The sequence below is a fragment of the Streptopelia decaocto genome (assembly GCF_964273445.1).
Source record: "Streptopelia decaocto genome assembly, chromosome: 7".
NCBI classification, from domain to species: Eukaryota; Metazoa; Chordata; class Aves; order Columbiformes; family Columbidae; genus Streptopelia; species Streptopelia decaocto.
This window is the reverse complement of record NC_138661.1, coordinates 42,376,001-42,389,131: the sequence shown is the minus strand read 5'-3', so window position 1 is coordinate 42,389,131 and position 13,131 is coordinate 42,376,001. Positions and strand designations below refer to the sequence as shown.

General features: G+C 41.3%; 1 protein-coding gene across 1 annotated transcript in view; it reads left to right on the top strand.

Moving 5' to 3' along the window:
- Nucleotides 1-8,862, top strand: part of CKAP5 (cytoskeleton associated protein 5) — a 52,093-nt gene extending 43,231 nt beyond the window's left edge. Inside the window, exons 34-44 of the mRNA XM_082057409.1 lie at nt 565-738; nt 1,178-1,298; nt 1,990-2,169; nt 2,443-2,630; nt 3,045-3,120; nt 3,648-3,836; nt 3,960-4,097; nt 4,635-4,718; nt 4,812-4,971; nt 6,821-6,975; nt 8,132-8,862. Coding sequence (XP_081913535.1) covers nt 565-738; nt 1,178-1,298; nt 1,990-2,169; nt 2,443-2,630; nt 3,045-3,120; nt 3,648-3,836; nt 3,960-4,097; nt 4,635-4,718; nt 4,812-4,971; nt 6,821-6,975; nt 8,132-8,386 — 1,720 coding nt within the window. The 3' untranslated portion in view covers nt 8,387-8,862. The remainder of the gene's footprint in view (nt 1-564; nt 739-1,177; nt 1,299-1,989; nt 2,170-2,442; nt 2,631-3,044; nt 3,121-3,647; nt 3,837-3,959; nt 4,098-4,634; nt 4,719-4,811; nt 4,972-6,820; nt 6,976-8,131) is intronic.
- The last annotated feature ends 4,269 nt before the right edge of the window (nt 8,863-13,131 follow it).

Below are 13,131 nucleotides of genomic sequence, written 5' to 3'. Positions count from 1 at the left end.
AGCTCAGAAGCAGTATTCCTTGTCACCTGCTTGTTACCTTGGAATAAAAGTCCCTGTTCAGATGCTGTATTAGAACATTTCCTTGAAAATCTAACATGCAGCACAAGTTGTGTGGGATGCTGGGAATCCTGGGTTCAGATGAGCTTACAAGGTTGCTTTGTACATATGCATTCTAGCCATCATTTAAAAAAAAAAAAAAAAAAAAAAAGCCACTCATTAACTTTAATGCTGTATTCTGTTAATGTTACTCTAAATTGCGATAGGTATGCACTAGTTCGTTTAGAGACACGTCTGTCACAGATGCCCAAAGCAGGTCTTATGGTGGATTATAAGAGAAGCTAGGAAGGCGAGTAACTAGCAGATGTTTTTCTGGCCTACAAAAGCTTGTTTTACTGATGGCTAAGGGAAAGGCAAAGGAGGTTATTAGAGGGGCTTGAATAAAATCAGAACTTCAAAATCTGTGGTATTCTGTTATGAGAACTTTAGGGCTACCAATGGATGCTAGTGCTAATACTCTTGCCTTTTGTGGATATGTAATAAACATCTCTCTCCTGGTTTCTGTAGCCAAAATCGCAACATGGGCAGTCACTCTGAGACAACACACACAGTTCCACGGGAATTTCAGCTGGATCTTGATGAAATTGAAAATGACAACGGTACTGTCAGATGTGAGATGCCAGCACTTGTACAGCACAAACTAGATGACATCTTTGAGCCTGTCTTGATTCCTGAGCCCAAGTGAGTGTAGTTTTAACTCCTCAGTTGAAACTAATAGGGCTACTTTAAAACTGTTTTGAGAAGCTGAATTGACCATGCTAGTCTCTGCATTCAGACTTGTTTACACGAGAAGGTAGTGTCAGCTGTTTTGAAGAGAAATGTCAAAGTGATGGTTTGTACTGTTCTGGAATCTGGAGAGCAGTTATTTCTAATGAACAACCTGAGTTCTGCTCATGCGTTTTCATAGTAAAAGGATCTTGAGTTTGTAAATGCATCATCAGTGTCTTTACAAGTAGTTCAACAGACATGTTAAGAGGAATCATTCCTTCCTTGAGTATGCCCTGTGAAGAATGAAATCCTTTTTTCTTGTCTCTAAACAGTCATTGGAATATAACAGCTCAGTGTAAATTACAGCTATCTCTTCAAAGAGTAATGAATCTCATTTTCTTCAATTGTTTAGAATCCGTGCTGTGTCCCCACACTTTGATGACATGCACAGTAACACAGCTTCAACTATCAACTTTGTCATTTCCCAAGTAGCCAGTGGTGATATAAATACAAGTATCCAGGCTCTGGCACAGGTAAGAGAATTAAGGTAGTGACTAATCACACTATACTAAATGATGTGTCTGCGAGGGTGATGAGTTGCACTGTGGTGGAGCAATCATGTCAGGTGACATGGACTCTGCTCAGAATCTCCCTGATGACAAAACTAAGTGCACAGGGGCCATCTGACTCGCTTTAGCAATAGAAATGCCACTTGGATGATGTAGAATAGACTCTTAACACAAAAGCACTAAGGGAAAAAAAAAGCATATCTCTGTTCTTGTTGAGTATCTGTGCTACAACTTTGAAAAAGCCAGTTAAGCCAGTGAGATTCAACTTGAAATGTAAACTGTTTTGCAGATCCTCAGCAAGAGAGTTGTCTTGCCTTGTAGCTTTTATATGTTTCTAGGGTGGCTTTAACTATGTAGAAGTATTTTATCCAGAAGATTTCATAAAGCTATTAATTCCCAAATGCATAATATAGCATTTCATATTTTCATCTGTGTGCAGGTTAGGATTGCAGCTCTCTAAAAGATTAATAATTTATTTTGTTTGGATTAGCAATGAAAGTCTGTCACTACTGATTTGAGGTGAAAGCTTAGGATACAAGTATCTTGGCAAATGCATTGGTCAGGGTGAGACTTTTTTATAAAAAAGTTTTAAAACTATAGTTATTTTGCACTGTTTGCATTATGTTGACTTGGGTGTTTTGTTTTTAAATCTCAGATTGATGAGGTTCTCAGACAGGAAGACAAAGCAGAAGCTATGTCTGGCCACATTGACCAATTCCTAATAGCTACATTTATGCAGCTTCGGCTAATCTACAATACGCACATGGCAGATGAGAAGCTAGACAAAGATGAGATAGTCAAACTTTACAGCTGTATTATTGGGAGCATGATCTCGGTAAGGCTTTGACCTAAAAATTCAGGTGAAGAGCAAATAATTCCTGTGCAGAAGTTGCAGGATAATGGAATGTCTGTCCAGAGCTGTCCTGTACCTCAGTTAGCTTACTATTGGGTCTTATTTATGAAGATTTGTTGCTAATTGCTCACCAACACACCTTTTGTTTAATGTTGGGGGGAGGATGTCCAACCGTTTGGCAGTGTTATCTAGAGAAATTCCTATACTAAAACATTGCATGCAGGGAAATCTTCTAATATTGTCTTGAATTTGTAGCTGTTTCAGATAGAGAGTCTGGCTCGAGAGGCCTCTACTGGTGTGCTGAAGGACCTAATGCATGGTCTTATTACATTAATGCTGGATTCTCGGGTTGAAGACCTTGAGGAGGGTGAGCAGGTCATCCGATCAGTCAACCTCTTGGTAGTGAAAGTTCTGGAAAAATCTGACCAGACCAACATCTTGAGGTATACAATGAAAATTAAATGTTTACTACTTCTCTTCACCCATTCTTGTGTGTTCCTTGGATGGCTGAGTTTGTTAGTTGTTCTGCAAGTGAAGAATGCCTGTGGAATCGTTCAGCTGGCTATTGAAGAATCATCACTGATGGTCCGTGGTGATTGGAATTTGGCTGCACAATCTGCACAGCTGGCGGCAGGCTGAACAGGCCAGCTTAGTGTGATTCTGAACTGCTTCGTAGTTCAGCTGACTGGCTCTTAAACTCTTGTAATGCACTAGAAAGAAAGAAGCAGCTGTTTCACATCATGATGTAAACTACTGGACTAACCCCGGTCTCTGGTGTGGTATTCTGTGGGGAGCTGGCATCTCTTATTGTGTGTAGTGCTTTCCCTGTGTAACTATTATAAATTTATTCCTTCTAGTGCTCTGCTTGTTTTGCTCCAAGACAGTCTGCTAGCAACAGCCAGCTCTCCCAAGTTTTCAGAACTTGTCATGAAGGTGAGCCTGTAGTAGAGGTTTTGGACTTGGTTTATCTGAATCAGCTGAGCTGGAAGAACAGATATGTCCAAAAATAAGTAGCTAATACTTGAAATATTTCTTATAACTCTTACCTAATTTTAAGACTACAGTCAGATGTTACATGTAGTGACTTCATGTATGCCAGGAGAGAGCTTAATGCCTGCTAATAGTTTACAGAAGCTTGTGTGTACTGATACAGACTCAGTCCAGAGACATGTGGTCACCTACTGGGCTTATTTGCTTTGGCACTGCACTGTGGATTCAAACAATTCCAGCTTGGAGCTGGTTTGTATTTTGTCATCTCTAAGGACAGGCAGACTGAACATGCAAATGTCTGCATTTCAAGCATGGGTGTAATATTTTCTTTTATAGGACCTTTTTGTAACTGGAATGATTTACAGACAATATAGATGCTCTTAATGAGGTTAAACCTAAAGAACTATGTATGTGCTGTGTAAATACTTCTTCCTTGAGTTGTCTTGCTTCAAGTCAGCCTCTTGTTCCAGTGTCTGTGGAGAATGGTGCGTCTTCTTCCAGAAACCATTAATAGCATCAATCTGGATCGGATTCTACTGGATATCCACATTTTCATGAAGGTCTTTCCCAAAGAGAAGCTGAAGCAATGTAAGAGTGAGTTTCCTATAAGGACACTGAAGACTCTGCTTCACACCCTGTGCAAGCTGAAAGGACCCAAGGTCAGAGCAGTCACTAATTATGTACTTTCAAACTGGATGTTTGTGCAGTTTCTAGAGCTTTTCCTTTTTTTTCTTTTTCTTTTTTTTTTTTTTCTTTAAATAATTCTCTTTTTCTCCTTTTAGATCTTGGATCATTTAACAATGATAGACAACAAAAATGAGTCTGAGCTGGAGGCTCACCTGTGTAGAGTAATGAAACACTCCATGAACCAGACTGGAAGCAAAGCTGATAAGGATACGGAAAAAGGGGCTTCTCACATAGTAAGTAGTGCAAATGTGAGGGTCACGAGAGGAAATGTGAGGCAATTTATTTAAGAAACAAGCTTAACTTTGTGATTGTGGAATATGAATTAGTAATTGCCTTTCCAATATGCAACTAGTGTCAGAAATGCACTTCTAGTCTCACTTTTATTTGTGGCTGTTTTGGGAACTTGTGGTGTGTTCTTGTTATTACCTAACTAATCTATGCATACCCCAGGATGAAGTGCTCTCCAGGACACCCAGGGATACAACGTAGGGTTTGTGCTGCCTGATACAGCATTTGATCTACTAAAAGCGAACCATACCCAAGTCAGGTTTTAGATGCTAGTTTCTCAAAAGGAGTCCTACAGCTTGGTGGTGTGCATGCTCTCATTCTGTGTAAAGAGTGGCTATGTAAAACCCTAATTACATCAAGGTTTTCTTTATCTTGAAAGCTCTGTACACAGCTTGCAGCTCTGAGGGCACTGTGGGTTTGTCTAACTTCCCTTCATTTTTATTCACTTTGTTTTAGAAGTCTGCTTTTATTTATTTATTTAGGAGGAGAAGGCTTCGAAGGCCAAGGTTAATGATATTTTGGCAGAAATATTTAAGAAAATTGGCTCCAAGGAGAACACTAAGGAGGTAAGTGGTCCCTTCCTGGTAGGAAGAAGGCATGATGCATCAGAATGGTGTGCACAGCAGTTGCAGTAACGCATATGAACTCTTCCTTCCCAGGGTCTTGCAGAGCTGTATGAATACAAGAAGAAATACTCTGATGCAGACATTGAGCCCTTCCTGAAAAACTCCTCTCAGTTCTTCCAGAGCTATGTGGAAAGAGGCCTCCGGCTGATAGAAACAGAACGAGAGGGGAAAGGACGCATTGCTGCTTCTACAGGTACATGTTATAGCAAAACTGGTTGTTTTATGAGAAGCAGAGATAGAGAAGTTACATGTCCCCTGGTAGAAACTAGTATTTGCAGATGTTTATGGGTTTCCAAAGCAAGTCACATATATTCTTGGCGCTTACATTCCTTCATGAGGCACCATTTGCAGGGACTCTGCATTCTTTGTTTATAAAAAGCGATGTTATAACCATTGTCGTGCTGAATGTAGAAAACATCTGAAAGGCTTGGTAAATGAGTGGTTCTAATTCATGTCCTGTAGTGTGGGTTGAACATTAGCCTATGCTTCATGTATCTGCTATCAAGAAGAATTTCTGCAGACTACACAGCTTGTTTACAACAGCAGCAGCTGTCAGATTCTCCTTTTGGTTACTAAAAATGGAACAGGAGGTTTTTTGAGAAGAGTATTGTTTACTGTGGATTCAAAGTTTGTTTTAAATAACTTGAACTGTTTCTATAGTAGTCTTTGACCACTCTTTCCAATAAATCAACTTTTTAATTGGATAAAATACTGCAAAACACTTTTTTAGTTAGTCTCTTCATTGTAGATAAGCACAAGTGAGTATTTAATGCAATATTAGGGAGGGAATGTGGCACATTATTAGCTGACAGTAAAAACTAATAAACAGTCTGGCAAAACTATCTTTATCTTTGATTTCTTTCACATTTTGGTGTTCTGTGAGACTTCAGCCTTTTTTCCTGCTATTATTCCTTCTCCTGTCCCTGTATTGTAGAAGTCATGGTTTAATCCAAGCTAGCAATACAACCATGATGGCTGCTCGCTCACCTCCTCTCCCCACCCCCCAGTAGAAGAGAAAATCAAAAGGGAAGGTAGAGACTTGGATTGAGATAAACAGAGTTTAATAACAAAATACTAATACAATACTAGTAAATATATATGTAAAATAGAAATAAAAGATACTCAAGGCAATTCTTCATGAACACACTGAGCAGCCAGTCCCAGGAAAACAGCACCTGGTCCGAAAGCTGATCCCAGAGAGGGAAAAGAGAGGAAAAAGGCAGAAAAGCCCAGAGGCCTCTGCAAAACAGCAAAAGGCCGAACTAAATGACCCAACCAAAACTGCCCTGGCTGCGCCCCAGAGCAAGCGAGAGAGAGAACAGAAGGCCCCAACTCCTTAAATACGAAGCATGATGCTAATGGAATGGAATACTCTTATTGATCAGCCTGGATGTCAGTCAAGCTCTGCCCCATCCATGCCCTGCTTCCCTGGTGCCTCACACCTGTGGGCAGAGCACTCAGAATGTCTTTGGCTCTCAGACCAGAGCAATTAAAAACATTAACTCTGTGCCTGGGGTGTTATCTCTTGTTGTCAAATTTAGTCCACATAATGAGCATGCTAGCTGTGAAAAAGAAAGATTCCTAACTGCATGAAGAAAATTAACCCATTTCCAGTCAAACCAGCACAGTAAATTACTGTAGGAAATTCATGTTAGTTTCTTCAGAACCTCCTAAATGTGTTCTGGCAGTTGCTGAGTTCTCTCTGTTGGACATCATGGCTACTTCTGATCCACAGCAGCAGCATCGTCTTCTCCCCGCCACTGTTGTATTCAGCTGTCAGCCTCAGCACTACATGTGGAGCTGCTCTGCTGCCTCTTCTTAAATGTCTCCATTTTTTTCTTGGCTTCCAATTGTCATTCTTGCAATGAAGTGATATGCCTATACTTGCAAATGCAAATAGCTTGGTAGTTTATAGGTTGGTTGATTCTTCAACCATTGCATCTTATTTCAAGGAACTGACCAAGAGGCTTACACTTTTTTGATGGTTTTAATTTTCTCTTTTTTTTTTCTTTTTTCCCCTCTCCTTTCCCCTCATCTTCTAGGAATTTCTCCTCAGATGGAAGGAACTTGTGTTCCTGCTTCTACCCACACTGTATCTTCATCTATAGGAAACACAAATGGGGAGGAAGTGGGACCTTCGGTTTACTTGGAAAGGTTAAAAATCCTCAGACAGCGTTGTGGCCTTGACAACGCAAAGGTATTGTACTTGACAACATTTGTAAATCCCCAGGGGAGGCAACTCATTTGCACTTTTTTAATGATTCAAGTGATTGTTTATTTTCCATTATACTGCATGTCACCATACCTAGTATAAATGGCTTTACACTCATTTCTTGGCCGAGTAGGCTTATGTTGCAGTCCACTTTGTTTGCAGCACTGGTGTATAGGCAGGCTGTTCCTACAGCCCTGTGGTTTGGTATCTTCCTTTGCTATGTAGTGAGTAGGTTCAGATAACTACTGTTCTCTAAAGGTTAACATATATTGACCTCTGAATTGAATGAGGGGGAAAATACTAGATCTTTCTGCTTTGAAATGACTGTAAGAGCTGAATGAAGACTTTGAAATAAGTTTTATGTGTTTTGGGTGCATGGCTACTAAGGTAAAGAAATGCTGAATGAGCTTAGTATTGGAAACCTAGTCTGTGGGCCAGGTTTTCTAAAAGTCTGGTGATTTGTGTGTTAGTAATCCAGTGACAATTACTGAAGTTTGTGCTCAGCCACATGAGAACTGGTGTTCACTCTAGTAATAGACATTTAGGCACCTCACTGTTTTAACCTTTAACACAAACTTGTACATTAGCTTACAACTCTGAGAAGTGAAAGTGCTTCTTAGATGGGAGCAACAAGGTAACTAATGCAGATGGAAGTCTCATATTTGTAAAAGAACAGTGAATTGACATTGTAACTCTTTGGCAAGATGGATCTTGCCAATCAGTGCAAGTTTCCTCTTCTCATTCCTCCAGAAAACTCACTGGCTGTTGATGCTGCTTGTAGGCACGGGCTTCCCTTTTATGGTGGTAGAATTCAGGCTCTTCAAGACTTCAGCAGGCTATCTCAGTAAAACACTGGTCTGCTGTGAATTTTAGTCTTTAAAGACTGTAGTTCCTTTGTGTCCCTACTGACATCAAGCTAAATGTAAACTACTTAAGTGATAGAAATTGTGTTGTAGTTAGCTTTGCGTGGGTCTGACTTTGGCAACTGATTTCATCGCCCCAGATCACCTGTGTTGTACTGCTCCTTCCTTTTCCTCTGGTTTTAGTGCTTGTGAAGATGAAAAGCCATTGATTATGGTTTGTACTTCTCATATGGCTTTTGCCGCTATCTGTTTTAACACTTCACTTTTCTCCCCTGTAGCAGGAAGACAGACCACCTCTGACGTCTCTGCTCTCTAAACCAGCAGTCCCTACAGTTGCATCCTCTACAGATATGCTTCACAGTAAGCTCTCCCAGCTGCGTGAGTCACGGGAGCAGTACCAACATCTGGATCTGGACTCCAATCAGACTCATTCCTCTGGCATTGGAACTACCCTGGCTTCACCCTCTTCTGCAGCAGCTAACATTGATGACTTGAAAAAAAGATTGGAGAGAATAAAAAGCAGTCGCAAGTAGAGATGCGAGAGAGACAGCTTTGCTGTTGCTTGGGCTGTCTTCAGCTTTAGTTTACTAAACTAGAAGTCTTCATAGTTAAATGGCCTCATTTAGGCCTAATGTATACAAACTGGTTTATGTATAATACAGTGGATTTTGGGGGGTTGAGTCATTGTGGCACAAGTATTTGTACATACTCTGCTTATCAGTGAGCATTTCTTTGACAATAGAAGGCTGTCTGTGTATTAGTTTTAGTGTACAGACCTGTAAACAACCATCCTCTTGCTCAGACTAGTTTCTCATAACTTGTTTTTATTTGTAAAACTGTCTTTAAGATCTTTTCTTAGTTCTTAACTCTTAGAAGACCTTTAGTGATTTCACTTTTAATTTTGTGAATTCTTCTCCATGTAATCCTTGAACTGTTGATTCTGTATGGACACATGGCATGAAGTAACTAATTTAAGTGTCTTTTGTAAATAAAGTTTGCATTAACTATACCAGCCTCTGTAGGAACAGCGGTGACTGCTGGTTAGAGAAGTCACTCTTTTTCAGAATGTTAGTGACTGGGCAGCTAGGAACTGAACTAAGCTATTCTTGACATGAACCTTGGGGTTTGGAAGATAAGGAAGATGAGTGAATATATATACTATTTGTGGGTGCAATCCTGAGTCTTTGCACTCTTACTTTCTATGAGCAGTAGTGCATTTTTCATATAGTTGCACTTTTTTGTTTTGGAATATGTTTCTGTAACTTGAGAGTAAGTTGAGAATATTTAGTTTGTTGAAATGCTTATTTTAAATTGTCTAGTCCTTGTGATACCTCTGCCCAGATTAAGCATAGTCCCATCTGTGTCCAAATGCTTTCTTGAAAGGAGCCTGCTGCTGTGACATGAAATAGCTTAGCAGTGATGTACAGTCAGTGGACTGGTCAAGCAGTCTTTCAGGTGCAGGTAGAACTCACCACCACACGCTTTTTGCTCTTAAACATCTGATCTTAGCAAACACTGCTATTTTGTATAGCTAAGATGCCTGGTAGTGCTAGTGTCCTAAAGCTGTAGCTGCTGCTTTTTTTTGTTGAGTGTCTTCTGAGCCTTTTTCAGCAGCTACAAGTATGAAGATTAAGACATGGGCTCTGTAGCCTTTCTAGTCCTTTCATCTCTAGGGAAGTGGTGTGTTTTCACCTTACTACTGCACTTCGTGTGAGAGCTAGTTGGGAACATTAGTTGCACATCTGTTCCATAGCTAGAACAGAGTTATTGAAGAGTTGGACAGGCAGGCTTAAAATAGCACACTTCTGCTCTAGATTCTAACCTGTTCCACCTGACTGCTGCTTTTGTTGTTTGCTCTGTGGACCAGCAGTCTCTCCATTAGGGCCATTTCTGAAACTATCTTGCCTGACTACAGTAAAAATGTGTCTTTAAAATAATACCTGTACAACAGAGCTATGCCAGAGCTTCTGCAAATCGCTGAAATCTTCTTTTTGTGGGACCCCCAGACTGGGGTTGCAGTTGATGTAGTACTGCTTAGTGCTTCCGGCGAGTTTGTACACTGTGATAGCAGGTGACTTGCGAGAGTTCTCCATCCTGTGTTAATTGACATCATGCCATTCATTGCTCCACCATCTCGATTTGGTAGTCACAGTCTCTTCACCTAACTGGAAGTGGGCATGTACTTTCTTGTGGAACAGAGCTGAATGGCAAGTGGAGGTTTGGCCCTTATTGGTAAGTGCTGAGGTTTTGCACACTTAAACTGGGGTTGCTTGTGGATAAGCTTGTGTTGGCTGGCACTAGAGTTACTGCCACTACCTCTCAACTACCAGCTGATTTCTGAAACTTAACTGACATTTTAATTAATCCATATGTTCCTTTACCATGTCCAGCACATGTTCCAAAGAGCTTTTTGTTAATTAGCTCAGGATGTTAAAAGAGTAATGCCTGCAGACCTACATACAACTATTTTAAATTTGAAGCTGAATTAGAAGTAAAGTACAGGAATAACTGAGTGGCAGAAGATACAGTTCCTTACTATGAACGAGTTTTTGCCCTGTGTCTCTGTAGTGTTTGGTTGGACTCAATATCCTGGGAGTTCTGAACTCAAACTTGTGCACATAAATTAATAAAGCCTAATATTTAGCCCAGACAATATTTAAATAACATTAAACTGAATTTTAAAAATGATTCTTCTGTATTGTTTGTAATAAGTCATCATTAACAGTGACTTACTCCAGAAACTGCATGGTCCTGGTTCCCTTCTTAGATATGCAATTTCTCACAGATATGAGAGAGTGGTGAAATGGTGAGGCTAAAATATTAAACGTTAGAAGGGCTAAACATTTTCAGTGTTTGATGCCTGTGGTTATCTATTACTTTAAAAAGTTGTGGAACTTGAGCACTTGAAGTTTCTTTCTTCAGGTGTGTTTGAGACATGGTTTTTATAGGGTTTTGTAGGGCAGTCAAATTGAGCTATCTTTAAGTAGGTTCCCAAATGAGGCATCTTCAAGGCAGTGGCTGAACAGTAATTCTTCAATAACTTTGTTTATATCCAACTGATTTCAGATAGTTACCTTTCCTGTCACTTTAACACAGTCATTCTGCTGCTTAATACTCTGTATAACGCACAACAAAATGTTACTGTTGCTTGTATCCGTTTCTTGATGGCACTGTGAATGAGGAGTTTAGGAATATGGTGTCGCAGGGAGAAAGGACAGTTTCCAAATCTCACAGTGATGACTTTCAAAGAAAATTGGGCTGAACAGACCGGCTTGTCAAGAATGTGTGTTTATTCCTGTACTGCTGGCTCCTCAGTGGTCCACAAATTGCCGCTAAAGAGGAATTCATGAAAAAACTGAAGCTGCTTTTGGAGGTGATCCCTAAACAGGCTTTATAAGAGCCAGACAGGTACAGTGCAGGATATTTCCACTGAAGGCTCTTTGACAATGACTGTGTATGAATTATTTCCTTCTGAATCTTACTATGTGGGTAGAAAATACACTTTGAGGACCCAGAACCACCTGCCATGTAGAAAGTTACTGGCATATAGTAATGGAATTGCTACTTAATGTATTCAAGCCTCTGTTCCTCTGTAGGATGAACTGCATACAGCTGGCGTCTGTAACTTCTTAAGATGCTAAAGTTGCAAACTGGTGCTAGTATTTGTTATCTGCTGTTGTACCGAGAACAATCCCATCTTATCAAAACAGGTTATAGTTGCTTTACTTTTGACATTGGTGTTTTGCATAATGCCACAGTTACTGTAGCATCACTGTCTCCAGACAGATTATTTTGGCTCTGTTTCTAGAACAGAAAATTAGTTGACTTGAGGGACCAGTTAAGCAATCTGGACATCCATAAATCCATGGGTCCGGATGGCATGCACCTGCGGGTGCTGAGGGAGCTGGCTGAGGTCATTGCTCGACCACTTTCCATCATCTTTGCTGAGTCTTGAGAAATGGGAGAGGTGCCTGAGGACTGGAGGAAAGCAAATGTCACTCCAGTCTTCAAAAAGGGCAAGAAGGAGGACCCAGGTAACTATAGACCAATCAGACTCACCTCCATCCCTGGGAAAGTGATGGAACAACTTATCCATCTCAAGGCATATCAAGGATAAGAGGGTCATTAGGGGCAGTCAGCATGGCTTCAGCAAGGGGAAGTCATGCTTGACCAACCTCATAGCCTTTTATGAGGACATAATGAGGTGGACAGATGATGGCAGAGCAGTGGATGTGGTCTACCTTGACTTCAGTAAAGCATTTGACACAGTCTCCCACAGCATCCTCACAGTTAAACTCAGGGAGTGTGGTCTGGACCATCGGGTAGTGAGGTGGACTGAGAACTGGCTGAAGGAAAGAAGCCGGAGAGTCGTGGTCAATGGGGCAGAGTCCAGTTGGAGGCCTGTATCTAGTGGAGTGCCTCAAGGGTCAGTACTGGGACCAGTACTATTCAATATATTCATCAACAACTTGGATGAGGGAATAGAGTGCACTGTCAGCAAGTTTGCTGATGACACCAAGCTGGGAGGAGTGGCTGACATGCCAGAAAGCTGTGCTGCCATCCAGCAGAATCTGGACAGGATGGAGGGTTGGGTGGGGAAAAATTTAATTAAATACAACAAAGGCAAGTGTAGAGTATTGCATCTGGGCAGGAACAACCCCAGGTTTCAGTATAAGTTGGGGAACAACCTGTTAGAGAGCAGTGTAGGGGAAAGGGACCTGGGGATCCTGGTGGACAGCAGGATGACCATGAGCCAGCACTGTGCCCTTGTGGCCAGGAAGGCCAATGGCATCCTGGGGTGTATTAGGACAGGGGTGGTTAGTAGGTCGAGAGAGGTTCTTCTTCCTTTCTACTCTGCCCTGATGAGACCACACCTGGAATATTGTGTCCGGTTCTGGGCCCCTCAGTTCCAGAAGGACAGGGAACTGCTGGAGAGAGTCCAGCGCAGGGCAACAAAGATGATTAAGGGAGTGGAGCAGCCCCCGTATGAGGAAAGACTGAGGGAGCCGGGTCTCTTTAGCTTGGAAGAGACTGAGGGGTGACCTCATGAATGTTTACAGATATATAAAGGGTGAGTGTCACGGGGATGAAGCCAGGCTCTTCTCGGTGACAATCAATGACAGGATAAGGGGCAATGGGTGCAAACTGGAACATAGGAGGCTCTATTTAAATTTGAGAGGAAACTTCTTCACGGTGAGGGTGACAGAACACTGGAACAGGCTGCCCAGGGAGGCTGTGGAGTCTTCTCTGGAGACATTCAAAATGGCTTAGATTCCAG